Source organism: Oryzias latipes, chromosome 2 (genome assembly GCF_053564925.1).
Source record: "Oryzias latipes strain Hd-rR chromosome 2, Olatipes_Hd-rR_3.1".
Classification (NCBI taxonomy): Eukaryota; Metazoa; Chordata; class Actinopteri; order Beloniformes; family Adrianichthyidae; genus Oryzias; species Oryzias latipes.
The window spans coordinates 6,583,464-6,611,428 of NC_136238.1; the positions used below are offsets into that span (position 1 = coordinate 6,583,464).

General features: G+C 43.5%; 2 protein-coding genes across 3 annotated transcripts; one reads left to right on the top strand and one right to left on the bottom strand.

Annotated features, from left to right (window-relative positions):
• Nucleotides 1-49: 49 nt before the first annotated feature.
• LOC101156069 (radixin) lies at nt 50-18,034 on the top strand. Of its 2 annotated transcripts, XM_078931376.1 has the most exons (16): nt 52-273; nt 1,720-1,813; nt 10,470-10,553; nt 12,038-12,133; nt 12,403-12,525; nt 12,619-12,770; nt 12,851-12,934; nt 13,006-13,152; nt 13,281-13,377; nt 13,462-13,625; nt 14,320-14,450; nt 14,531-14,691; nt 14,769-14,861; nt 14,993-15,238; nt 16,682-16,729; nt 17,033-18,034. In XM_078931376.1, the coding sequence occupies exons 2-16, from the start codon at nt 1,802-1,804 to the stop codon at nt 17,195-17,197; spliced, it is 1,803 nt and encodes a 600-aa protein (XP_078787502.1). In that variant the 5' UTR covers nt 52-273; nt 1,720-1,801; the 3' UTR covers nt 17,198-18,034. The 2 variants fall into 2 exon arrangements, with proteins under 2 accessions (XP_004066657.1, XP_078787502.1); XM_004066609.5 differs by lacking the exon at nt 16,682-16,729 and having other exon boundaries at nt 50-273.
• Nucleotides 18,035-20,236: 2,202 nt separating this feature from the next.
• On the bottom strand, nt 20,237-27,892 carry mrpl39 (mitochondrial ribosomal protein L39). The gene is made up of 10 exons (XM_004066607.5): nt 27,660-27,892; nt 26,492-26,701; nt 26,287-26,426; nt 22,395-22,494; nt 22,235-22,302; nt 22,055-22,167; nt 21,920-21,985; nt 21,698-21,851; nt 20,926-20,973; nt 20,237-20,469 (listed from the first exon to the last, which is right to left on the bottom strand). The coding sequence occupies exons 1-10, from the start codon at nt 27,694-27,696 to the stop codon at nt 20,392-20,394; spliced, it is 1,014 nt and encodes a 337-aa protein (XP_004066655.1). The 5' UTR covers nt 27,697-27,892; the 3' UTR covers nt 20,237-20,391.
• Nucleotides 27,893-27,965: the final 73 nt, after the last annotated feature.

Consider the following 27,965-nt stretch of genomic DNA (forward strand, 5'->3'; position numbering starts at 1 on the left):
TAAACTATCCTATTCCAAGTATTTTCCTGGGCTTTTATTTTCTAAACTCGAACCGGAAGTGACAGTAATTGCTCGGGGTTTGTTTGTTTTTCACAGCGAAAACCCCAAATCGTCTTATGGGTGTTTAGATCTCAACGGTTTTTCTGCTGTGTGCGGGAACTTGTTTGGACAGGCGAAGCGCTGGATGTAGCTTTATGCTTCTTCTCTGCTGGTGTTTAGTTTTATCTCTCCGTAGTTTTTCTCTCAAACTTGACGCCGGAGACCGTCCGCGCGGTGAGTTGCCTCTCCCTAAAAAAGATGAGCCGCTGCTCATCAAGTTTGCTATATAGCGGATATCCTCGAGAGAAGTGATGCTCGACTCCGTGAACTGTAGCCCCAGGGCTGATTTAAAAATTATTGTATTTGACTTTCTGCGGGTATTTGTTTTGGGAAGGTGTTAAATAAATGTGTGGATTTAACTTAAAGTCAGTGAGTCTTTTAAAAGGCGCTAAAACTTCAGGCAAACCCGTCACGCGGACAACACCCACTACTAGCTTAAAAATGTCAGCTTTTCTACGGCCGAATAGTCACTGTTTTACACTAAAAGCGCCTTTATTTGAGTTTTTAGCTAACTATAAAAGCATTTCCTTCTTTTTTTAACAAACGTGGGGGTTTATTTGAGCCGCTCAGAGCAACAGTTGCTGCTGCTGAGTTCAAACGGGGAGAAGCTAATTGCTTACCAGCTTCAAATAGACAAGATTCACCCCAACAACCTCATACATGTGGAAATGTTTAAATATATTCATCATTTAAATATTTATGGACGTCTAAATCATACTACACTTTAAAAAAAAGACTTGTTTGGGGGTTCAGATGCCAACTTTTGATCATATTTGTAGTAAAAAAAAAATTTCAATTACCACTATTTTATCCAAAAAAGTTGTTTTTATTGTTTTTTTTAAATATATATTATTATTAATATATATAAAAAGTATTTTCAAACTGTTATTTTCTCTCCCAACAGTGAACCAAATACATTGTAAGAGATAAATGTTGGTGTACGAATTTAAATGTTAGAACTGACGAAAGTTAAAGTTTATATTTTACAAAAATTGCATTTAAAGATTAGAATTGTTCTGTCAGGATCTTCGTTTATGATGTGCAGTCAGGAAGTGAAACCACGTGAAAACCTGTAACTGTAAGTTTAGTTTAAAATTCAGATTACAGATGGAAATCCTTTGGTCAGAACACTCTTTACTCTTGGCTGGAGGCTTTTATTTTGGCCATTTGGTGTTCGTAGAAAGCTTTTAAAAGAAGTTTAGTCCTACTGTAATACTTATTTGTCATCGTAAAGAGTCTCTGAATGAGTTTTTGCTGCTTGTTTTCTCTTTGCGTCTTTAGAAAATATCAAATCAGTCATCTCAGTTGTTGTTCTTTGACCTAAATGGTTGAATGTTAGTAGAATTACAGACAAATGTGTGGTTTAAATGTCAGTTGTATCGTCTACGGTGCATTATTGTTAATCCACTGCATAGTTTTAATCCCTCAGAATGCCTTAGCAATGGCTTCTGATACTAAAACACCGGATTACGGTCTTGACAACTTTGATTTAGTTTGTTGTATCTGAATACATCAGATTAGTCTATTTAAGGTTTTCGGTTTTTAATTTATAACAGAAAAAAACACCAAAAAATAATGCTTAAAATCTCCCTCACGGCATAAAAACGGTCTTTATTTCAGGTCCTGTGAGACGGGTTCTGCTGCCGCCCCGTCACGGATCGGTCCTCTCATCTGTTGAGTGTGAAGAGGAGGGGAAGCAAAGATGCCCAAACCGGTAAGCATTTTTCAAAGTAGACTTCAGTCTTAGAGACCAATAATAAAGCTTTTGCATTCTTTCCAGAGGAGATGGAGTTGCTCCTTTACTCCTAGCGTTGTGTTAAAGTGGTAGCTTCTCTTTTTCCACTTTCGTTGCTCGTCCTCCCAAGTAAACATCCAGCGATGGAAAGCTGCTGACCCTGCAGCCCTGCAGCTGCTGCAACACTGCTGCAATTGTTCTTAAGGGATGGGGAGTGTCCGTCTTTGAGGGTCTGAACTGATTTGCTGCAGTCGAGGCTCGAATGTCTGGATCTGCTGGAAAACAACAGACGATGCATTCGTGTTTCTGTTTTCATTTCACGCAGGAGCTTCTCTGCAGAATGCGTCGATGCATTTACACGAAGCTGTTGATGCGTTCAGCCGTAAACTAGGTTTCAGTTTTACTTTTCTTTCTGATTAAGGGAAAGTCGGTCTGCTTTACTGTTTCTCACTCCTTTTTGTTTCTCATCAATATTCAGTAGAGATGAACAACAAATGTCATTTTTAATCACAGGATGTCCTGAGTTTGTCGCATTTCTGACTGGAAATCTATTGTAAAAGGGAAAAATGTATTTGTTTGGTATAGACTAGTTTTCTGAAACAAAAAAATTGTATCGTATTAAAATCATTTATTTATTTAAAAAAACAAACCGATTTTTTTATATCAGTACATTTTCCATAAATCAGGACTATCAAAAGCATTAATTCAAAACTTGAATAATACAGCAGATCAAAATAAAACAAACGGTCACTACTACAAATTAATTCAAAATATTAAAAAAATAATAATAATTGTCTTCTTTTAAAAACAAAATTAAAATGTACATTTCAAAACGATTTCCTTGCATTTTTTACGTCAGCTTTGTTTCCATTTTTACCGGAAACCGGTCGCTCTAACCTTCTGCGGCGTCTGCAGCTGCATTCTTGGTTCTGATTGGATCTCTTTGTATTCACCTCCGCCGTTCACTGTCAGCAGCCGCTCTGATTGGACGCCATTATCAGTTAATTTTTGTCTCGTTTTTATTCGTCAACAAAAGCGTCAACACCTCTTTGTTTGTTTGATTTTAATTTTTGTTTATGATTCATTTCGTGAAAACGCGTCATGAAAGAAGACTGTGAATAAAACCTTTGTCAATAAAGTTGACTCTGAATTTATAGTAGCGAGTAAAAGAATTCCAAAAAGTTATAAATTATTGGAGTTAAATATAATTAAAGGTGATCATTTGGAAATACGTTAAAGTCCCTCTACGACAATTTATTTTTTTAAATTAAAACCTTCCTGGTTGTGTTTTAATCATGATTATGAAGTTTTTAACTAGAATCCCTCCTTCCTCATTTCTTAAAAAGCCACATTTCATGTTAATCTGAAGCCTCTGTTGCCCAAATCTCCTCTACATGGGCGTGGCCATTGGTGCTGAGCTGAGTAGCTCCGCCCTTGACCCCCTTCCCTTTCTGCAATAGCCTATTCTGCAAGTATTGTTACGTTTCTTCACTCTTACTGCGTCTTGGAGCGGAAATGTGACCCCCGCCACATGCTTGAAAAGTCACCAAAACTGGCACACAACTAGGACTCTGCAAAAATTAATTTTTGGTAGAGTAACCCCCCCAACACGATGACATCACAGCTTTCAAAAAATGAATTGGGTGACATCACAACGGCTCATCAATTCAGAGCGTCTTTGCGACTGTTTGACTGATGGCAATTTAAAAGTAAAAATACACAGAAATGCCTAAATGAAGTAATTTTTTTTATAGCATTTGTTCTCTTTCATAAAATAAATGCCACATTTCCATTTAAAAAAAATCACGTGCCCAGTTCTGACATCTACATCTACCTCCTGGATTTCCAGCTGTTTGCAGCAGACGGGCCTTACTAGGAAATTTGGGGGTCGGTAGATGCATCATTAAGTCATCGTTTAATATCACAACCCATGTAGTTTTGTCTTTATGATGCTGAAAATAGACTCAGTGGCAGTCCTTTAACATTTACCACTCTTCTTCTTTGCCCCCTCCTGGCTTTCTCGCCTCCTGTAGGGGTTAATCAGAGGGAGAGACAGTTGGTTCAGATTAACAGCTCTGTCTATTGATGTGTTTAAGACTGTCAGCAAAGCTCTGCACTGAATGAGAAAACTGTCCTGAAGAGCAGATTTGAGGGAAGTTCTCTGCTCAGACCACAGAGGAACCTTTGCTTCCTGCAGCAGGAGCTAACGAAAGCTGGAGACGCCTGTTCAAATGAACCCGTAAAGGCAGACGAAACCGAAAATAAATGCAGAAAAGAGGTTGTAGTAGGTTTAGGGGTTGTCATCTGGACTTGGTTTTAAAGTTAGAAGACGTTTCACCTCTTATCCAAGAGGCTTTGTCAATTCTGAATTAGCTGGCCGAAGAGCTGGTGTATATGCGCTCATGGGGGAGGAGTCAGACCTGAAACTGGATGGTATTGTCCACTTAGCCTACATGGTTTTGGGTCGTTTAGAGTCCTTTGTCCTCAGTTGGGGGTTGGGGAGCCAGTGACTCCCTCCCCAACTGGTCATCTCTTTCAGCTGTTAACGACCCAGGTGGAACTGGTTTGGTTTGTTTAGGTTTCAAAACACTGCCGTAGATGGATGGAGGAATAAACCTAAGACCACCATTCTTATTACGAGAAGGTTTATCCTTCTTGACAAAGATGGCTTCTTTCACTCCTCGCTCAAACCAAATTTGGACTTCACTGTCCTCGAACGAGGGGTTTGTGGCCTTCAGGTGGAGATGCACTGCAGACTCAGGTCCACTTGGGTTGGCTCTGCGATGTTGGTAAAGCCGCTTATGTAGAGGTTGTTTGGTTTCTCCTATATACTGTTCATTGCAGTTCTCTTTGCAGTGGATAGAGTACACAACATTACTCTGTTTGTAGCTAGGAATTTTGTCCTTTGGATGAACCAGTTTTTTGTCTGAGAGTATTAACTGGTTTGAGATGAACTGGGATGTTATGTTTTTTGAAAATCCTTTTTAGTTTTTCAGACAGGCCTGAAATATAGGGAATTGAAATACTCTTCCGTTTCGGCTCTTGTTCCTTCTTGTCTTGTTTTCCTGTATGTTGGGATCAGGTGAATGCCCACTTGGGATATCCACAGGTTTGGAGGGCTTGGCGGATATGTTGCTCTTCTTTCTTCTTTCCATCAGAGTCTAGAAAAGCTAGGGTGTTGTCCTTTGTGTCTTCCCTGGTGAACTTGATGTTCTTGTCTACTGCGTTGATATGATCTGTGAAAGTCTCCACTTCCTGGATTTTGATCTTGACCCAAGTGTTGTCCACACATCTGAACCAGTGGCTTGGAGTAGTACCTGGGAATAGGGTTGTGCCGATGGACGATATCATCGTCCATCGTGATGGGTGACTGACATGCCGATGGAGAGACCACCATCGTGATGGCACGCCCCCGCCACGTTGCGAGTCAACACCATAAGCCGCGGTTACATGTACAAAATATCTTGATGGGATCAATGGTCGGATTAGAATCCAACAGTGTAGATGGGCCCAGAAAAATGTTTTCAGAATATAAAAACGTTCACTCAAGTGACACTTTCCGTCGGAATAAATCATTCGCACATGCGCAGTAGGGTTTGAAAACCGGAAGGATATAAACTCCGCCGAACGGCTTTTAAAAAAAAAAAACTTTATTGAATGTAACAATTCAATACAAAACAATGTTAAACAGCGCCGAGCGGCTATATACATTGACATGTCAGCTCGGTAAAATACGAGACGATCTTCTAAACGTGCTTTTAATAATGTTACGGTTATTATGAAACACCTGTTCGCTCATCATTTGAATTTTAATCCGTGTGGTCAGTGCTTTTTCTGAACGAAGCCAGGATTAGCAGTATGCTAACACGGGCTAACAACATTAGCTTTGGGTGGCGCTGCATGCTGTGAATAACATCAGCCTTTATTTAGTCGGGACACGACTGGAAACACAAATCCTCGTGATTGTTTGAATGTTTTCTAAGGACTGAGCGACATTTCTGCTTTGAAGCTCAAACCACTGTGTGCGCTGACGATCCGAGCTGTGCTCAGACACACACTTTTAGACCCGGTTCTGAGTTTGATAGCTCGTTCCCCTAGAGCTGCGGGACGGATCGCAGTCTTAAATCTCCCACACATACTGCTCATGTAACAAAGCACCCCCCGCCTTCCCATCAAACACAAAGCTGTAAATCCGCACTCCGCCGGTCAACTTCCCTAGTTAAGTGCGGGAGCGGACTACTTCTTTTCTATTTTGTTTGTTACTTTTTTTGTTAAAGTCACTTCCCTCAGTTTATACTGGATCATCGCGGATGAGTCAGTAGTTGGGAAATAAAATGAAAAAAGCAAAATAACGAATAGCAGTTATATAAGAACGAAAACTGTAAAAATACCCCCCCCCCCCCCCCCCCCCCCCCCCCCCAGGCGATGTCATCGTCCATCCCGATGGTTGACAGCAAACATCGTCAACGGCCAGTTTAAGGGACATCGCCCAACCCTACCTGGGAAAGAGTCCAGGGCTCTTCTCTCGACTTCTTCCATGTACAAATTGGCCACAATGGGCGAGATTGGAGAGCCCATAGCACAGCCGTGCCTCTGCCTGTAGAAGTTTCCCCTGAATTGGAAATATGTGGAGTTGAGGCACACTTCCAGCAGTTCGCAGACCCAGACCACATCTGCGAATTGCTGGAAGTGTGCCTCAGTGTGAACTTTTCAAAGCAGAAATGTCGCTCAGTCCTTAGAAACCGTTCAAACAATCACATGAATTTGTGTTTCCAGTCGTGTCCCGACAAAATAAAGGCTGATGTTATTCCCACATATTAACGTTCAGCCAAGCTGCAGATTGCAGCATTTCCCACATGGATTTATGTTCATCAAAGGCTACATGTTGTTAGCCCGTGTTAGCCTTCTGCTAACCCTGCCTTCTTCCGGCTCCGTTCTTCAACAGAAAAAGCACTGAGCACACAGATTAAAATTAAAACGATGAGCGAACAGGTGCTTCATAATAACATTAATAAAAACGTTTAGAAGATCATCTCGTATATTACAGAGCTGCTAGATATCTATGTTTGTATTTCAAACACTACAGCGCATGTGAAAATGATTTATTCCGACCAAAAGTGTGACCCATGTGAACGTTTTTTATAATCGGAAAACGTTTTACTGGGCCCATGTACACGGTTGAGTTCTAATCCGATCATTGGTCCGATCGAGATATTTTGCACATTTAACCGCGGGTTATGGTGTCGACTCGCAGTGTGGCGGGGGCGTGGCATCACGATGGTGTCTCTCCAACGTGATGTCAGTCAGCCAATGGTATCGTCCATCGGCACAACCCTAGTGCATATCACAAAACATGGCGAAAATTGCAATAAATGGTTTCCTTAAATGTGCTAACACAATCTTATGTTTGCTTGAAGTATTTAACAAGTCAAAAAAAATCCATTCAAGCATTTGACCAATCGGATGGACCTCTTCACAGTGTTGAAGAGGTCCATCCGATTGCACATAGGAGGCGACATTGGTCGCCTCCTACGTGGGTCAGTTGGAGTATAAATTAAGTTGTGTTGACTCTTATTTAAATTAAACTGTGCAGTGTAATGGGATTGATGTTTTTTGGTTGTTTTACTGTTTGCTCATGTGTCGCAAGTTATATTGTCATCGCAATATTGATCACTAATATGGCAGGTTTTTCTCATATCGTGCAGCCCTAGGCCACATTATTCCACATCATTGGTTTGTTGCTATACTTGAACTTGTGGATGTTTTTGCATCGTTCTTGTTCTGGATTTAAACTTCCCCATTTCTGGTCCACAGTCGTAGAAAGTTCATTTTCTGCGGCTTGTTTGTGCTAATGGTAGTTTAAAATTTACAATTCTTCTTAGTTTATGGGTATTTTTCTTTGATTATAAATAGTTTCGGAAGTTAAATGCCTTATACATTGATAATATTGTCTTTTATTGTATTAAATACTGTAATTTTAGTCATTTATATTGTATAAAAAGTTGGTTTGTAGGTTCTAAATACCCTGTTTTGCGTATGATCTGGACTGCTTGTTTTTGCTACACATATGATGCATGTAATGATGATCAATGTTCAACTTCATCACAGTAGTTGAGGTAGGGGAGCCAGGAATCTGGCTGCAAACTGTAAGGGCTGGATAGTTCCAATGTTGCTCGCCATTTTTTTGTTGCACCGTTATGGACATATTGGTTGTGAATGACTGTAAGCTAGCGGGAGAGCGTGCTAACAGATGGATGATGGGAAATGAGTGCGGGCTCACTCAACACCAATAGTCCAGCACTAATCTCAGAGGTGAATTCCTGATGAACTCCTGCCGCTCTGCAGAAACTATATCCTCGAAAAAGCAACATTTTTGGCTAAAAATGACGTAATCCAAATTAAAAGACCGCTGAGAACGCTTCTAAAGTAGATCAGAAGATGATCAGAGCGGGACTTTATCGTCTACAGGCTCGGCTTTAAATTTACAGCAATAAATCTTCAATTTAGTCTTTAAAACTGTGAGTTATATCACCACTGTTCTATTTGAATACAGATTTTTCAGTCATCTTTTTCAATAATTCTGACATAACGGAGTCTCCAAGCTTCAAGTATCTCTTTAAAAATCCTGTAAAAACTGTTCATGTTTTTAATTTTCCTTTTCATTATCTTCTGGTTTCTAAGCAGAAATATTAACTGTAGTTTAACTTGAAGAAGCAGTAGAAGCTTACACCAAATCTGATTCTCTCCAGATGTTGCACACATTTGGAATAAAATAAAAGTAAAACAAAAAAACTCCTAAAAATGCTGCGAAAGACTAAAACACAAGTCCAGAGAAGAGAAAAAACTCATGTCAGAATCTGTTGGCCTGAAAAAACTCTAGAAAAATCAGTTTGATGCCCAGAACTAAAACCCCAAAAAGGTTTACCTGTCACCTGGCTGACAGGTGGCAGAAAGTGCACCTTTTTCGTCACCTGACCTTTGCCTTTACATCAAACACATTATTTGCTTTTTGGTCTCTGCAAAAACCCAAAATCCCACCCGCTCGATAAAGTCCAGCTTTTGTTGCATCGATCGTGTCCTGAACAAGTTTGTGGAGTTGTTGGTTCCTCAGGTGTGATAAGCTTAGTCATCTCCTCCTCCTCCTCCTCTGTCTGCAGAGCAGAGAGGATTAACTGTCCGTCTGCTCGTCTCCCGTCAGGAACAAAAATCCTTCCTTTCTCTCTCACGTGAAGGCCGATGGACGGCCACTCCAACACCAGGTTAAGGTGGATTTCCTGCGCGTTTTGGCGCTTAATCTCCTCCTACCTGGGAGAATAACATTGACCATGAATGAAGGAGGTGTCATGAATGCTGGTCACCTGACACAGAAGATTACCCTTCCCCTGAAAATAGATCTGCTGCTCGCAGGTTCAACTCTGTGAAGCTCCACGTCGGAGTTAGAGAGGTCTGCAGCAGGAAGGAGGTCGTTTAACTTCCTGTTGAGGAAAAAACACTGAAATCCAATTATAACTGAAGCCCAAATCAAAATCAGAGTCACTTTTTCTCATTTTTATTAAACGTTTCTGTTATTGTCTGGTGGATTTTCTTTACTTCCTGGAACTTTTACAGCTTTTTTCTGTTTTCCGGTATTTGAGCGACATTTTCACTCCTTCTATTCGTCGTCCGTCTCCTGCAGAAAAACGTAATTTTTATTTCAACTCTCTGAAACGTGCGAAAAACTTGATTCTTATATATTAGTTAATTTCCGATAAGATTGGATGAAAAGCATCCGTTCAGGCGCTAAACGTTATTTAGAAATGAAGCAAAACTTAACAAAAAAATGTTGCTTTACGAAAAATAAACCCTATGTACAAAAAGATTAATTCTAATTATAAAAAAATGCTGTTAAAAATGCTGCTGAACAAATGAACCAAAAAAGGCATGAAACTAAAACTAAATAGAAAAATTGTGCTTAAATTTAGTTTTAAGAGTATAGTTCCAACAAACAAAAGTATCTGAACAGTAAAATCAAGGTATTTTAAATCATAGAAAAGTGAAGTGGGATTAGATTTTGTTTCTACAGAAACATGTTCCAAAAATGGGGTTTTGTATGCGACACTAGCATATTTTTAAAGGCTAAAGTCATGAAATGTCATTAAAGAATCCTATAACTTGGGAGAACGCAGCAGGGTCATAGAGGTGATGCATTGTGGGACGTCTCTCTGTGGAGCTGCGATCCTGTGGCTGATTATTCCACCATGTCCCGGATACTGCAACTTTTATGGATTATTCATGCCGGGATGGCCGGAGATCCACGAGATTATAATCTGAGGAAGTGTAATCCTGTAAATTCCACTGGGTTTCTCGATCTTGTGGTCACACTTTCTGCTGAAGCTTCACGCCATCATCATCATCATCATCCTCCCTTTGAGGAGGGGGCTGAACTGACCACAAGGAGAACAAATGTTCATCTGAGGATGAGGAACGCCGTCATCCATAAGATGGAATCTTATTTTTCAAACACTTGAATTTATTTGAGAGGTTTGGCTGAACTGATGGATGTTTTTCTTGTCTCGATGTGGGACGACTTTTTAAATCCAAAAAGCTTGGATCAAACGTCTGCTTCCTCGGTGCAACCTCCCGTCTTGTCTCGCAGGTAAACGTGCGCGTGACCACCATGGATGCAGAGCTGGAGTTCGCCATCCAGCCCAACACGACCGGAAAGCAACTCTTTGACCAGGTGGGCAGAACACGCAACAGTCAGCTCAAGAAAAACACGGGGCAAAAAAATACTTTGTTTGTTTACACAACAATCAGATACAAACGCATGACAACTTTGGATCAGACTGGTTTTGATTGTTCTTCTCTTCAACTTAGCCGTTTTTAATGTTTAGCTTCTTCATGAACTTTTTAAAACCTAGATTTTAAAAAAAAGGTTTTTTGGTCTTTGAGTCGTGGCTTGTTTTGGTGAATTTCTGCCGAACCAACAAGTCATTTTTTTCAGACAGAAAGATCTTCAAACTTTAAAACCCAATAGTTTTTTTTCTCTCCAGCTTTTGACATCTCGATGAGTTCTTTAATTCAGTTGTCTCTGATAGTTTTTCAGGCCACAGACCGGCCTGTACGAGGCTAAAGTTGGCATCAGATTTTTCCAATTTCCCTTCACTTTAGACAGAAACATTCATCTTCGTGTCTGTAGATTATCTGCGGTTGGTTTATTTCCTCACAAAAACAACCCCAGAGAGCCGGAGCCTCTCCCAATCCACAACTTGTGACGTCACAAAGTGGGGAACTGCCCCTTCCAGGAAGGGTCTGCGCTGCTAGCTCCGCCCCCAGGCTAACAGACACGCCCACTTCCTCAGTGGAGCTAGCGGTGAGCGGCTAATCGCTTTTGTTTTCGATGCACCATCTGCACGTCCATCTTTACAAAAGTTCAGATGTTGTTTGTTTTCGGGGGGGGGGGGGGGGGGTCAGACACGCTGTCGAGACCAATTCTCGGTTTTCATGAAATGGGCGGCACCCTCAAGGAGAGAAAGGCGGAGCCTCAGAGATGGAGTCGACTTGCTTTTGGGTTGGAAAAGAACTCAGCTAGCATTTCTTTGTAAAAAAAATGGATATAGTTAAGTATAAAAGGCTTCAGAACAGAATGGTATATGTCCTTTAAACTTAATTTATTCTCTAGATGTGCAGATTTTCCCTGTCTGAATTCAAAGGCATGGCAGATAAATACGACAATGAAAACCTTTAGCTTCTAAAAATAACACATCCAGCGTGTTTGTAACTTCATTAGCAGCGTCCCGGTAACATTGGAGTCGGCCGCTGCATATTATGTGCAGCGGGTCTTCCTCTTTCCTCTATAGTTCTTTTCTGCGCAAAGACGTTTGTTTTTCTTAGCTTTGCCAGCTCTGTAAATGTAGTGGTCGCTTTCAGAAAGTAGCGGATGGATTTAAGACACCTGACCCACAAAAGCTTTACAAAATGAGACTTCCTTCAGAACCAGATGATACATTGAGCCTAAATGATGTAAGATATGTTTCTTTTTTTCTCATTTGTACGGAGTGACCCACGGACCGGGTTCTGGTCCTACATATATAGATTTAAAAAAACAAAGTTTTCCGCTTCAAAATGGATTGTGTTTGATGTTTTAGAGTGAAGTCCATCACAGGTCAGGGTCCACAGAACGAGGACCTTTCTTCCTGTAAAGTTGGGTTCTTGTTGTCTCAGGTGGTGAAGACCGTGGGTCTGCGGGAGGTCTGGTTCTTCGGCCTGCAGTACGTGGACAGTAAAGGCTACAGCACCTGGCTCAAACTCAACAAGAAGGTCCGTTTCTCCTCACATTCCACCCATTTCAGTTTGAAATCCACGATAAAACCATCTGTGTACAAATCCAGAACAAAGCCATGACTTATGAGAAGAAAGGATGAACCTGAGGCTTCACTGCAGCTCAAAGACAGAATTTCTGATTTTTTTTCTGATTTATTGGCATAAAGATGTTAAATAATTCTTATTTGTGCAGAAATATTACATTGAAGCTCCTAATATTTACACTTTTGTTGGTGGAAGCTTTGAACAGACTCTGGATCCTGCAGGTGACCCAGCAGGACGTGAAGAAAGAAAACCCTCTGCAGTTCAAGTTCAGAGCCAAGTTCTTCCCCGAGGACGTCTCAGAGGAGCTGATCCAGGAGATCACGCACAGGCTCTTCTTCCTGCAGGTAAACTAAGCAGCAGCAGCAGCAGCAGCAGGAGGAAGGAGGACCAACAAGTTCATCTGAGTTTTTTAAAAAAGTGATTCGGCATCACTTTAGGTGAAAGAGGCCATCCTGAACGACGAGAACTACTGTCCTCCGGAGACGGCCGTGCTGCTGGCGTCGTACGCCGTCCAGGCCAAATACGGGGACTACAGCCGCGACGTCCACAAGCCGGGGTACCTGACGCATGAGCGGCTGCTGCCTCAGAGGTACCCCATCCCAAAAAAAAACCACGCAATTGTCTCAAGAACGTCTCCTGAGGAGGTCCCACGGTTCTGTCTGCGTTCAGGGTTCTGGAGCAGCACAAGCTGACGAAGGATCAGTGGGAGGTCAGGATCCAGACCTGGCACGAAGAGCACCGGGGGATCCTCAGGTCCGTGCCCTCAGGCGGGAAATATGGGAACTGCTTCCCAGGAATAACCTCCAAGTCTGCGTTTCCTGTAGAGAGGACGCCATGATGGAGTACCTGAAGATAGCTCAGGACCTGGAGATGTACGGAGTCAACTACTTTGAGATCAAGAACAAGAAGGGAACGCAGCTGTGGCTGGGCGTGGACGCGCTGGGACTCAACATCTACGAGCACGAGGACAAGTGAGGACGCGTTACCCACCATCCATGCGGGCTCTGCCGTTCTCCTACAAACCCATCTTTCATTTAGCTGAAACCAGTTAAAAAATCCCACTTGTGGTTGTTATGTTTAAATCTGAAATGTTCGCCAGGTTGACTCCAAAGATCGGCTTCCCCTGGAGCGAAATCCGGAACATTTCTTTCAACGACAAGAAGTTCTTCATCCGACCCATCGACAAGAAGGCGCCGGTGAGTCTCCGGTCCGGTTCCTCTGCAGGTTCCACCCACACGCCGGCGCCAGAAGAAGATCCGGTTTGTCTTTTGCTCCCGCAGGACTTTGTGTTCTGCGCTCCTCGACTGCGGATCAACAAGCGGATCCTGGCTCTGTGCATGGGCAACCATGAGCTGTACATGAGGAGGAGGAAGCCCGACACCATCGAGGTGCAGCAGATGAAGGCCCAGGCCCGAGAGGAGAAGCACCACAAACAGATGGAGAGGTGCTCTGGCTTCTGCTAAGTACATCTTTAACCCCATGGGATTCACACCCTAGACATAAAATCACACCAAAACAGAAAACGGGCTGAATTTAGCTGCGGAAATCCGACAATATGGTCGACGCGCCATCTTTTTTTCAACATAGAACTAATGTTTTAAGTGTAATTTCAATAAAACGACCGCAACAAATGTTTTCAACAAACTCATTTACTTGTTTTGAATGAAAATACGGGAAAAACGCCCACGGATTTCTCTGTGAGGCACATAGAAACAGTTTCTGGCGTCACAGCTCCACGCCGTCTCCTTCCTGATGCTTCTAGGCGACCCACACAAATACAGTTTGTCTTCTGGGAGCACAGTTTTTCTTTTTTTTGCAGCCTTTGCATTTTCCGTTCTTGTGGCAAAGATGAAAAGGAGTGTTGTTTTTGGAGTTTTATCCTTCTCCTCGGCCGGAATCTGCTCACACCGTTCATCTTCCGCCTCCATTTTTAAAGAGAAAATATCGCTTTGTTCCAGAAACTACACTAAATAATTGCCCTTTTCTCTCTTTCACTCAACATAATCTCAATCACAAAGTTTATTTTTGACGTGGATTTATTCTGCTGATGTCAGGATTCCCCATAGTGATGGATAAAATATACGCAGCTCAGCAGGCTGTCCACTAGAGGGCAGTTCTGAGACGTGGAATGTTTTCAGGGCGCAGCTGGAGAACGAGAAGAAGAAACGGGACCTGGCCGAGAAAGAGAAGGAGAGGATAGAGCGCGAGAAGGAGGAGCTGATGGAGAGGCTGAAGCAGATCGAGGAGCAGACCATGAAGGCTCAGAGAGGTACGCCGCCACGTTCATGGCATGGTAAGAGCAGGAAGAAAAGAAAAACAAATTCAGTGAACGTTTGTGTTTCTGCGCAGAGCTGGAGGAACAGACTCGCCGGGCCTTGGAGCTGGAGCAGGAGCGAAAGCGAGCGCGGGAGGAGGCCGAGAGGCTGGAGAGGGAGCGGCGGGCGGCCGAGGAGGCCAAAGCCGAGCTGGCCAGGCAGGCGGAGGACCAGCAGAAGACCCAGGAGCAGCTGGTGAGGGTCTGCGCAGTCGCAGACCTTACAGCTGCGCGTCTGGATGTTTTAAAGCCCGGTGTCTCGTCTCGCGGCAGGCGGCTGAGCTGGCAGAATACACGGCCAAGATTTCTCTGCTAGAAGAAGCCAAGAAGAAGAAAGAGGAGGAGGCCACGGAGTGGCAGCACAAGGTGAGAAACGTCCGATGTTTTCACGTTATTTCTCCCTGAAGCTGAGTTTTACTGTGAAAGACGCTCAAGAGGACGTGAGGAAACAAGACTTTGTCATTTAGTTTCCACGTTTCACTGAAACCCCCCTGCAGGCCATGTCAGTCCAGGAGGACCTGGAGAAAACCAAGGAGGAGCTGAAGACGGTCGCCACCGTGACGCCGGCGGCCCGCCAGCACGAGCCGCCGGCGTGCTCGGGCGATCACGACGAGCAGGACGAGAACCACGCCGAGGCCAGCGCCGATTTCTCCAACGAGGGCGTCCGCCAGCTGGACCTCCGCAGCGAGGAGGAGCGCGTCACGGAGGCGCAGAAGAACGAGCGGGTGAAGCAGCAGCTGCAGGTAGGAGGCGGCGGCGGCGTCCACGGTGAACGGTCACCTCCACAGACAAAAACACCAGTCCACTTCCCGATACATGTAGGGATTGGAATATAGAAATCTATGGAAGCGTTTTGATTTCAAAACAAAAAAGAAGAGAACAAGTAGAAAAGCCACCGATCTGTTTTGTTTGTGTGTTCATGAAGCCTGTGTTGTTGTTCTACTGACCTCATCCACCAACATGACAGAACAAAACGCTGGACGCAGCTCTACTGACCCGTTTGAAACCTTCATTTGTGTTTGTGCTGATGCAGAAAAGCAGCCGGAGTTTGTTCATGTGAAGCTGCAGAGACCGTCAAGAAAGTACACAAAAACGCCAGTTTGTCAGGGACTCACCTTAAATAATCTAAAACAACATCACAATTATTGTTCAAATAAAATCCACTCAAATCACAACATTGCTCTTTCTCTTAGTGAACCAGCATGTTTGAGTAATGAGAGCTTTAGACGCGTCCTTATATCCTCGCTTTAGGACTACAGCTGTTGTAGTCCTAAAAACATTATAGCGAATTCTGGGGGAAAATAGTAAAAATCAGGAAAAAAGTAAGTGAAATTCAGATTTTTAAAAATGGCAACATTCAGAAGAAAATATATTAAAAATCAGAGAAAAATATAGAGTAAAATTCAGGAAACAAAGCATTGTAAAATTCAGAAAAAGATAATGCGAAATTCAGAAGAAAATATAGTAAAATTCAGAATAAACAGATAGAAGAATTCAGGAAAAAAATATTGAAAAAAATCAGAAAAACATTTAGTGAAATTCAAGAAAAAAATATAATTAAATTTAGAAAAAAATACTTTATATTTATTTTAGATAAAGTTTGAAAAAAAGTTTAAAAAAAATCTTTAAAATAAATCTTGAAAATATCTCGAAAAAAACAAAATTTTAAGTTGACAATTATTAACATCATCCTTTATAATCCATTTTTTCTGAACAACAAAAAAAAATTATATCAAAGTAAGAAAAAAATATCTCAAAAAACATAAAAGGACTTTTATGTAAGGACAAATAATTTGTGAGAAAACTTACAGGAAGTGACCGCTAGCCACAACAAAGCTGACCACACCCACAACGTGAGCATCATGCCTCGTCTCTCAAACTGGTCTATATTGAAGACTTTCCTCTGTCTGTCATGGATAAACAGACGTGACGTGGTGACGAGCACAGAAACTAAACGGATCATGTCTGTGGCTTTTCTACTTTGATTAGAAAGTACTAGAATGAGAATCACCTTTGTGTTTATATGAGGTACTTAAGAGCCACGACACCCATTGATTTGCTGTTTTTTCATTGAAAACGCAAAGACTCTTCCATAGAGTTCCAACCAAACAGAAGTTGTTGGAGTTCAATGTCATAAGCTCCTCCCACCAACGCCAGTAACCAGATGATATATTATCTTCTGACAGCAGTTTTGTTGCAAAGAAGAATCTCAGGCCAGGCGGTGGCACATCAGGGTAAGACGAGGCTCCGCCGTTCCTCCTCACACTCCTCCTTTGAGCAGGACGTGTGCCGGTTTAGACCCATTCCCGGTTTTGACGCGGACTCTGACACCGGCCGATCTCCTGACTCCAAACTCCAGAACCTCCTGACGGGAGCGTTGACTCCTCCCCCAAGGAGGAGTCCTTCCTTCCTCCTGCAGCCTGGACTGCTCCTCTACGCTCTGCTTTCCTCTGTTCCAGCTTCTCCCGCCCGTTTTGACCTCTGACCTTCTGCCTCCTCCTCCTGGTCACCTTCTCCTCCCTCTGTTCCTCCCTCAGACGTTGACCTCCGAGTTGGCCCACGCCCGAGACGAGACCAAGAAGACCCAGAACGACGTGCTGCACGCCGAGAACGTGAAGGCGGGCCGGGACAAGTACAAGACCCTGCGGCAGATCCGACAGGGCAACACCAAGCAGCGCATCGACGAGTTCGAGTCCATGTGAAGCTCCGCCCCCTACGGAGCCCGCCCGGGAACGCGGCGCCCTGACGCTTTTGCCAAAGTCCTCATCCGGAACCTTCATCGAGATCAAACTGGAGTTTATTTTTGACTGACAGCTACTTTTGTTTTTGTTTATTTTGTTTCATGATCTATAAAAACAACATTTTTTATTCTGATTCTGTGACTTTTTCACTGAAAAAAAAAAGTTTTTAGTTTAAGTTCAACCACAAAATATGCTCGACTGGACTGTCACGTGATGACTCGGCAGTATTTTATTTAAAAAAGAATAAAAAGGTCAAACATTTGTGACGGGTGAATGTAGCTGGAGGCCAGAAGAAGGGATTCACACAGGAAGTTCAGCTTCCTTCCTGTTCCTGTTTTTCTTTTCTTTTAGTGTTACGTAGAATAAGCTAACGAGCGTTTCTTCACGCTCCAGTTTAAGGTCAACCCCCCCTCCGTCCCCACCTGGGACGCCGCTCTACCTCAGAGACAGTCTCAGCGTTTCCTGTCATGGGGAAAAAAACACCTTGTCCTTTCAAATTAAGAGCATCATTTCAGAGGCCAGCTTTTGTTTCTATTAACCTTTGGAACGACATGAAGATGAAATATAGATTTTTTATTTTAATATGGAGAAAGATGTTTATTATTTGTAAGCTAAGGAAGACAGTTGATGTTTTAAAGCTTTTAGCTTCTATGGGTTCAGCATCCACACTTCCCAGAACCGTCCCTTAGGAGGTCCGCTCCAGCCCCCCAGCCATCCCAATACTTATATTTGTGTTCTAGTAAAGCGGACCGAGGTCCATTAGATTGGTTCTGAAGAAATAAAAGTTTTACATTTTAAGAGTCTTACTGTTTTTGTCTTTTTTAACTTTCCAGATCAAAGCCTCTGTGTTTAGGTGGATGTGCGCCCCCTTGTGGGTAATCACAATAACTACATTTGGCAAGCTTTGTCACTTGTGAAAAAAACTTTATATTTAAAATGTGACAAATAGAAAAGCAAACAAATGACAAAACGGTGTCATAAATGTTTAAACTTCTCATCAAAGCTTATAAATTAATTTTCTTTTAAAGTATGTTAGCAAGTTAAAATTTTCCCAGAATGCCTTTGGGGTTTCAATTGAAATTTTCAGTGTAAAGAAAAAGTCCTTGTTTAGGTTATGGATTTTATTTAAACTCCTCCTCCTTATGGTGTTGAGGCCACGCCCCCACACCTCTACTATAAATCTGATTAGAGGTCTCTACTTCCTGTTTGTTGCCTCGGAAACCAACTTTTCGGTGGGTTCACTTAGATGTGAGCTCTCTGACAGGTTACCATGGAAACCCAGGAGAGTCTGTTAGCTTTCTTCAACTGTTCCTGCTGATGGATCTCCTCCAGATTTACAGTCAAAAGCTCCATGAGAACAGAGCTGCTGAAGGGCTCTGTGGTGCAGTGGGTTTGTGTTTCACTGTGAAGGGTTCAATTCCCGTCTGTTGCTCAGGATTCTTTTCATTCTTTAAAGGAACTCGGTCAAACTATTAACAGAAAATCTTTGAAGCTCTGCAGCTAAAGTGGTGCAATAGCTCAGACTGTTGGTGAACTGTCATCTAACTCAGAGGTTGCTGGTTCAATTCTCATGCTGCGCAATTTTAAAGTTGACAGGCAAAATTGTAAAAGTTAAAAGCACCACGAGAAGATGTTTAAGTGTGAGTGGCCCTGGTGGTGCAGTGGGTTAGTGTGAGCTCTGAAGTTCAAATCCCATCTGTTGTCCAGGCAGGATACCTCAGTGGTAGGCGGCAGGTTATGAAAGCATGAGAGTGTTAGTTCAATTCCCAGCTTGTGGCAGAGGCAGTAACTCACCTCTGTTGGATAGAAACAGTTAATGGGAGGCAGCAAAATACAAGTGTTGGTGGGAACAGGATAGGTAGAGTAGCTCAGAGGAGAAATAACATAAACAACATTGTGAATGAGGTCTGTCTCCTGTAGATTTGACTGTTAGTAGTCCCTAGAGGTGCTGGTTAATGCATAACTGTATTTTTTTTGTGTTGTTGTCCTTATAACCAGCCCTCTTTCCCTGCTCTACCACTCTTCCTGTCCACCAACTCAACCTTCATTGTTGTCTCTGACCATCTTTAACATTTCTATCCAACAGAGGTGAGTTACTGCTTCTGCCACAAGCTGGGAATTGAACTAACACTCTCATGCTTTCATAACCTGCCATCTACCACTGAGCCATCCTGCCTGGGCTAGACCAGCAGCTCTTCATTCTTATAACCTGACGATGCTCCACACTCTGAACAAAACTTTGGAAGGATTTGAACCCTCACCCTTCCGCTCATTAGATCAAGAATCAAACCAACAACCTTTGGGTCTGACTGCAGTCCTCCAGCAGTGTGAGCTATTCATCTGTTCCTCTTGACTCATGCTCTTCAACGTTTTCTGTTTGTTCCCTGAGTTACTTTAAGAAAAGCTGCTTGTCTCCAGAAGACGTGAGCAACAGATGGGATTTGAACTTCAGAGCCTCACACTAACCCACTGCACCACTTTAGCTGCAGAACTTCAAAGATTTTCTGTTTCTAGTTTGACCAAGTTCCTTTAAAGCATGAAAAGAATCCTGATCAACAGAGGGGAATTGAACCCTTCACAGTGGAACACAAACCCACTGCACCACAGAGCCCTTCAGCAGCTCCGTTCTCATGGAGCTTTTGACTGTAAATCTGGAGGAGATCCATCAGCTAAATGACAGAAACAGAGTGGAGGACATGAGGTAACTCCTCCTCTTCCTCCTCTTCATCAGTAGAGCTCCTCCTACTGTCTGTGTTTTCAGGTTGTGTTCCAGCAGGACGACAAGCTGCAGGTACAGCTCTACATCAGTTCCACAAACGTTACACTTCTAACACATCTAAGCGATCCCTTCGGTTTCCGTGGTAACCTACTAGCTAACAACACTCAAATTAACCCGCAGCATCATCCATGCCGTTCTTCGGGCAATAGGACGACAAAACCAGAGATAATGAGGATCATTTGGACACTGAAGGACATAAATCATTTAAAGGACACGTAAAAGCCGATTTTAAACCTTTTATTGGAAACAAGAAGATGTTACTTTTATGAGGGACGTTTCTTTCTGACGTTTTCTTGCTTCAGTACGGAGCAAGAAAATGACGGAAGGAGACAATTCAGGAAGTTCATTGAACAACCGATGGTCAGTCGAGCCTTTTTTAGGGGTTTAACTCGCTGGAAGGCGGCGGCGGTGGCGACGAGGGCGGGGTCACTTCCTCGGGTTCTGTGACTCTCACCTGTGAAATAAAAGTGTTTAGCATTTTCGGCAGAAGGCAGCAAAGATTTGATGGTCTTTCCATAAAAGAAGAAACACTTTGGCGTTCCACAGGGCTCCGTTTTTGAGCCTCTTTGTTTCTACGAGAATAGAAAAACTAAACACAAGGTCACATGACCAACTGGTCACCCTATGGAATCCGTTTTTCCAGCTTTTTACTCCGATGGGAACAGCAAGGACGACCCCTTGAGGCCACACCCCTTGCAGTATTGGAGAAGTAGGTTTGATCAATGTCTAAATGGAGGTTTGTTCACGTGTGGCAATGAGGAAAAAAAAAGTTTATAGGGTCATTTGGGGTTCATTTAAGGACAAACTGGTGTGTACTGACCTTTGTTTGCCCCCCTCCTCGCACACATTACAACAGATAGGGGCATTTTTAACCCTAGCCGATAATCTGAGTGGGAACGGCGGTTCTTACCGGTTTCTGGGCCCGCTCCCTCAGTTTCCTCCAGACGGTGTGGTGAGCCTGAACAGAGAAGAAGAGCTGACGGAGACGGCAAACAGGGCGCCGTGGCATTGTGGGAAATAACGGTCACAGCAGCACGGGGAACACGTGGACCTCTGGGCGGTTTGAGGAACAGCTAAAGAACCTGTTCGTTCATTTCCTACAGCCCATTAAGTCTGAACCAATCTGGGTTTCTGAGTTTGTCCGGAGCGGCGTGTTGGAAACGGACAGAAACTGGGAAAGACGAGGTTCTCCCAGAGGTGGGTTTGTTCGGTTCCTACAATCAAGAACGAGTTCTAAAGGGTTCTAAAGAGAGGCACCGCAGAGGTCCGTTCAGCTGAATCTGCTGGAGCTATAATGGTCAAACACAGAGGTGGGAGTGTCATGGTTTGCAGAACCACAACACAAAAATCAGGGGGTTTTTAGGTTTGCGGAGAAGTTTGGCTTTTTTTGGTTTTTAAAGAGTAAAAAAAAATATATTCAATTAAAATATTCTGATAAGACATTTATAACTGACAACACTGAAGGGATTAAATCTGTGACCCAGAAATGAAATAAATCATTTTGGTTCTGATTCATTTTGCAGCTGGAAGCAAAGATGTTTTTTTTCATGATTAATTTGCAGTAAAATAATTTTTTCTTAGTTTCAGATATTTGCAAAACTTTCTGCACAAAAAACTTCAGGTTTTACAAACTGACCAAGGTAACACACACAAACACACACACAGACAAACGCACAGCGTACCTGCAGCTGCAGGGGCAAAGACAAACCCTGAACTCTGCGCTGAAGCCCCCACGGCCCCCGACCGCATTCATACAGGGCCGTTACTTCATACTGGGAGCACAGCCCCGTTCTGGCCACCAGGGGGCCCCCACTCAACAGAACATGACCCCCACACCTGCAGAGACAGGTGAGCAGGTTCAGCTTCAGAGGCAGAACTGAAAACTCTCACAAAGGTGGGACGACCTGTAGAGCGTCACGGTTCCTCCGGAGCTCTGCGAGGCTTTCCGCTCCACCTCCTCCTTCTTACTCCTGCAGGACACCAGAGAGTCACGGGGGGCGGGAAGTTACTGTGACGGGGGGAGGGGGGTGACGGTCTACCTGCTGTGTGAGAAGACCTCCAAGGCCACAGAGGGCGACACTTCCAAAGGCTCCCAGGGAAGGTCCTGGTGGATCAGCTGCTGGGCCGCTCGGGTCAGAGAGCGCAAAGACTCCTGGGAAAAAAAAGGCGTCAGTGCTGGAGTTCTGAGGCCAGAGGAAACGTTCTGGATGAAGGTTCACCTCAGAGGGACTCCAGGAATCCAGCTGCGGGTCCAGGGCGACATCGCAGCAGAAGGCTCCCGAGGTGACTGCGGAGAAAAGGGGGGAAAACAAATGTTCGATCGTGAGACGCCGTCCTCACACAACCCGAGCAGAAACGCTAAAAAAACAGAAACGTCACCTGGAAGTTCTGGAGAGTCCAGCAGCTCCACCCAGAACTCATCCTTGAAGGCCGTCTCCAGAACCTGCCCGAGCAGAGCGGCACAGGAACGCCAAAACGCCTGAAGACAGAGCGCCGAGTCATGGAATAGAGTCACGGAATAGTCATAGAGCACCGAGTCATAGAATAGAGTCACAGAGTGCTGAGTCATGGAATAGAGTCACAGAGTGCTGAGTCATGGAATAGAGTCACAGAGCGCCGAGTCATGGAATAGAGTCACAGAGTGCTGAGTCATGGAATAGAGTCACAGAGTGCTGAGTCATAGAATAGAGTCACAGAGTGCTGAGTCATGGAATAGAGTCACAGAGCACCGAGTCATAGAATAGAGTCACAGAGCACCGAGTCACAGAATAGAGTCACAGAGCGCCGAGTCACAGAATAGAGTAACAGAGTGCTGACTCATAGAATAGAGTCACAGAGTGCTGAGTCATAGAATAGAGTCACAGAGTGCTGAGTCATAGAATAGAGTCACAGAGTGCTGAGTCATAGAATAGAGTCACAGAGCACCGAGTCATGGAATAGAGTCACATAGCAACGAGTCATAGAATAGAGTCACAGAGTGCTGAGTCATGGAATAGAGTCACAGAGCACCGAGTCATGGAATAGAGTCACAGAGCTCCGAGTCATAGAATAGAGTCACAGAGTGCTGAGTCATGGAATAGAGTCACAGAGAACCGAGTCATAGAATAGAGTCACATAGCAACGAGTCATAGAATAGAGTCACAGAGTGCTGAGTCATGGAATAGAGTCACAGAGCACCGAGTCATGGAATAGAGTCACAGAGCTCCGAGTCATAGAATAGAGTCACAGAGTGCTGAGTCATGGAATAGAGTCACAGAGCACCGAGTCATAGAATAGAGTAACAGAGCAACGAGTCATAGAATAGAGTCACAGAGTGCTGCTTCATAGAATAGAGTCACAGAGCAACGAGTCATAGAATATAGTCACAGAGCACCGAGTCATAGAATAGAGTCACAGAGCACCGAGTCATAGAATAGAGTCACAGAGTGCTGCTTCATAGAATAGAGTCACAGAGTGCTGCTTCATAGAATAGAGTCACAGAGAAACGAGTCATAGAATAGAGTCACAGAACACCGAGTCACAGAATAGAGTCACAGAGCGCCGAGTCACAGAATAGTGTCACAGAGTGCTGAGTCATAGAATAGAGTCACAGAGTGCTGAGTCATAGAATAGAGTCACAGAGTGCTGAGTCATAGAATAGAATCACAGAGCACCGAGTCATAGAATAGAGTCACAGTACCGAGTCATGGAATAGAGTCACAAAGCACCGAGTCATGGAATAGAGTCACAAAGCACCGAGTCACAGAATAGAGTCACAGAGTGCTGAGTCATAGAATAGAGTCACAGAGCACCGAGTCATGGAATAGAGTCACAGAGCTCCGAGTCATAGAATAGAGTAACAGAGTGCTGACTCATAGAATAGAGTCACAGAGTGCTGACTCATAGAATAGAGTCACAGAGTGCTGAGTCATAGAATAGAGTCACAGAGTGCTGAGTCATAGAATAGAGTCACAGAGCACCGAGTCATGGAATAGAGTCACAGAGCTCCGAGTCATAGAATAGAGTCACAGAGTGCTGAGTCATGGAATAGAGTCACAGAGCACCGAGTCATAGAATAGAGTCACATAGCAACGAGTCATAGAATAGAGTCACAGAGTGCTGAGTCATGGAATAGAGTCACAGAGCACCGAGTCATGGAATAGAGTCACAGAGCTCCGAGTCATAGAATAGAGTCACAGAGTGCTGAGTCATGGAATAGAGTCACAGAGCACCGAGTCATAGAATAGAGTCACATAGCAACGAGTCATAGAATAGAGTCACAGAGTGCTGAGTCATGGAATAGAGTCACAGAGCACCGAGTCATGGAATAGAGTCACAGAGCTCCGAGTCATAGAATAGAGTCACAGAGTGCTGAGTCATGGAATAGAGTCACAGAGCACCGAGTCATAGAATAGAGTAACAGAGCAACGAGTCATAGAATAGAGTCACAGAGTGCTGCTTCATAGAATAGAGTCACAGAGCAACGAGTCATAGAATATAGTCACAGAGCACCGAGTCATAGAATAGAGTCACAGAGCACCGAGTCATAGAATAGAGTCACAGAGTGCTGCTTCATAGAATAGAGTCACAGAGTGCTGCTTCATAGAATAGAGTCACAGAGAAACGAGTCATAGAATAGAGTCACAGAGCACCGAGTCACAGAATAGAGTCACAGAGCGCCGAGTCACAGAATAGTGTCACAGAGTGCTGAGTCATAGAATAGAGTCACAGAGTGCTGAGTCATAGAATAGAGTCACAGAGTGCTGAGTCATAGAATAGAATCACAGAGCACCGAGTCATAGAATAGAGTCACAGTACCGAGTCATGGAATAGAGTCACAAAGCACCGAGTCATGGAATAGAGTCACAAAGCACCGAGTCACAGAATAGAGTCACAGAGTGCTGAGTCATAGAATAGAGTCACAGAGCACCGAGTCATGGAATAGAGTCACAGAGCTCCGAGTCACAGAATAGAGTCACATAGCAACGAGTCATAGAATAGAGTCACAGAGTGCTGAGTCATGGAATAGAGTCACAGAGCACCGAGTCATAGAATAGAGTCACAGAGCACCGAGTCATAGAATAGAGTCACAGAGCACCGAGTCATAGAATAGAGTCACAGAGTGCTGCTTCATAGAATAGAGTCACAGAGCAACGAGTCATAGAATAGAGTCACAGAGCACCGAGTCATAGAATAGAGTCAGAGTGCTGCTTCATAGAATAGAGTCACAGAGCAACGAGTCATAGAATAGAGTCACAGAGTGCTGCTTCATAGAATAGAGTCACAGAGCAACGAGTCATAGAATAGAGTCACAGAGTGCTGCTTCATAGAATAGAGTCACAGAGCAACGAGTCATAGAATAGAGTCACAGAGCAACGAGTCATGGAATAGAGTCACAGAGCACCGAGTCACAGAATAGAGTCACAGAGTGCTGAGTCATAGAATAGAGTCACAGAGTGCTGAGTCATAGAATAGAGTCACAGAGCACCGAGTCATGGAATAGAGTCACAGAGCTCCGAGTCATGGAATAGAGTCACATAGCAACGAGTCATAGAATAGAGTCACAGAGCACCGAGTCATAGAATAGAGTCACAGAGCAACGAGTCATAGAATAGAGTCACAGAGTGCTGCTTCATAGAATAGAGTCACAGAGCAACGAGTCATAGAATAGAGTCACAGAGCACCGAGTCATAGAATAGAGTCACAGAGTGCTGCTTCATAGAATAGAGTCACAGAGCAACGAGTCATAGAATAGAGTCACAGAGTGCTGCTTCATAGAATAGAGTCACAGAGCACAGAGTCATAGAATAGAGTCACAGAACACCGAGTCATAGAATAGAGTCACAGAGTGCTGAGTCATAGAATAGAGTCACAGAGCACCGAGTCATAGAATAGAGTCACATAGCAACGAGTCATAGAATAGAGTCAAAGAGTGCTGAGTCATGGAATAGAGTCACAGAGCACCGAGTCATAGAATAGAGTCACAGAGTGCTGCTTCATAGAATAGAGTCACAGAGCAACGAGTCATAGAATAGAGTCACATAGCAACGAGTCATAGAATAGAGTCACAGAGTGCTGAGTCATAGAATAGAGTCACAGAGCTCCGAGTCATAGAATAGAGTCACATAGCAACGAGTCATAGAATAGAGTCACAGAGTGCTGAGTCATGGAATAGAGTCACAGAGCACCGAGTCATAGAATAGAGTCACAGAGTGCTGAATCATGGAATAGTCATCAAATAGAGTTAGAGAGCACTCTACCAAGCACTGAATCACAGAATCCCTCCCTCTACCTGGTTGACGGGCGTAGGATCGGCGTCTCTGAACGTCAGCAGGCGCAGCGAGCAGGAGTGCGTCAGCGCCTTGTGCAGAGGCCACGGCTCTCCGTCCACCAGCGCCAGCGCCGAGTTGGTCACGTGATGCTCCGTTAGATCTGAGGGAGTCAGCCCGTTTAGGAACCGCCTTCGCTCAGCGCCAAGCTTTCTAGCGTTCACTCACGTCTGGCGCAGCTGAGCGGCGTGGACGTCCCTCTGTTCATGATGAGCAGGCTCCCGTCCAGACCCGGACCCTCCATGGACACCTCGATCTTCTCCACGCGGGGGTACAGAGCCCTCTGCCGCGCCTGCTCCCGGGAGAACACGGCGCTGCGCTGCTGCCAGACCTCAGCGGGCGTCGGGCGAAGAGCGGCCGCCGCCGCTGAAGCAAAACCTGCAGGAAAAACAGAAAAGAAAATCAAAAACGATGCAGGAGGCAAAGAAAAATAGGATCTTTCCATCTGCAATGATTCATAAACGTAGATGTTCACTTTGTTTTGATCTGATTACTGAGATTTGAACTGAACGTTTGTCAATTCTGACCTGATTAAAGTAATTAAATCTTCATTATAAGATGAATATCGTCTGATTCTATGTGCAGTTATGTGGTTTAAAAAGTGATATTTACTACGGAAACAACAATGAAACAAATAAACCAAACAGTAACCTATAACACATCTGCTTTAGAAGTTTGTTTTAGGTGTTTAGTAAATAAAAACAAAAAAACAAAGACATTCACACATTGATTTTTAGATTTGGATAGATTTTTCTTTAACTGTTTATTAATTAATTAAGCCATATTTTAATTTATTTTTTAATCAATGATTAATACATTCCCATCTTGATTTAGTTTAGGTTATTGTGTTCGTTAGCGCCGCTCTGTAATTACAGAAATAATTTCATATTTAGTTGGAGAATGCAAACCCAGACTGTTAATTATTTTTTAATATTGAAATAAATTCAGAATTTAGGTCTGTAATGTCTGTAATTCAGCTGCTTGCAATACATATGAAAATATAATAATCACATATAAAAAAAAAATCACAAAAATATTCTTTTATCTATTTTAGTTAGTTTCTTTTATATAAAATGTGTTTTCTCCGAGAAAAAAACGCATTTTGGGAATTGAAGTTTATTGTTAGGCCAAACGAACTGTCAAGTAATCTTGTTTAGCTTGTAACGTATGCGTTACACTTTTTTTTCAACTTACCTATTAGCACAACGTAAACACAAACTTCATGTGTTACATTGGGTTGCAAAATAACAAGAGGAATAAAAAATATAAATAACAAAATCTGATCCGACTACAAATTCCAAACAGTTAGCTTGTATGCTACTAATCGGATACTTACGGCGCTGGAAATGTCGACACGAAGTCCTGGCCGCCATTGAGCACAAATGTTCCTTACAAGACCATGAAAAAAAGATGTGAAAGTGATAAATATGTTTGACCTAACGGACGCCTGTTATGGAAGGACGCCATGCATCTCTGGTGTGCAGCGCTTTCATTGGTCCGGGCTGAACAGACGCTAAGAGTTCCGCAAAAGCTGCAGTTTTGACTTCACGACAGCAGGCGTCGCTATCGACCTTCTTGTTTGTTTGTTTTAACAGCGGAAACAGCTTAGACGTCACTTCCTGTAAATCTAAATCCGCTAATC

Coding starts and splice junctions, on each gene's coding strand:
- LOC101156069 (XM_078931376.1), top strand. Junction 13,153..13,280: donor ATCTACGAGCACGAGGACAA/GTGAGGACGCGT, acceptor AATGTTCGCCAG/GTTGACTCCAAAGATCGGCT. Junction 15,239..16,681: donor GGGTGAAGCAGCAGCTGCAG/GTAGGAGGCGGC, acceptor ATCTTCTGACAG/CAGTTTTGTTGCAAAGAAGA.
- mrpl39 (XM_004066607.5), bottom strand. CDS start 27,696: ATGGCGGCCAGGACTTCGTGTCGACATTTCCAGCGCC. Junction 26,702..27,659: donor GTGTCGACATTTCCAGCGCC/GTAAGTATCCGA, acceptor TTTTTCCTGCAG/GTTTTGCTTCAGCGGCGGCG. Junction 22,495..26,286: donor ATCCTACGCCCGTCAACCAG/GTAGAGGGAGGG, acceptor CTCTGTCTTCAG/GCGTTTTGGCGTTCCTGTGC.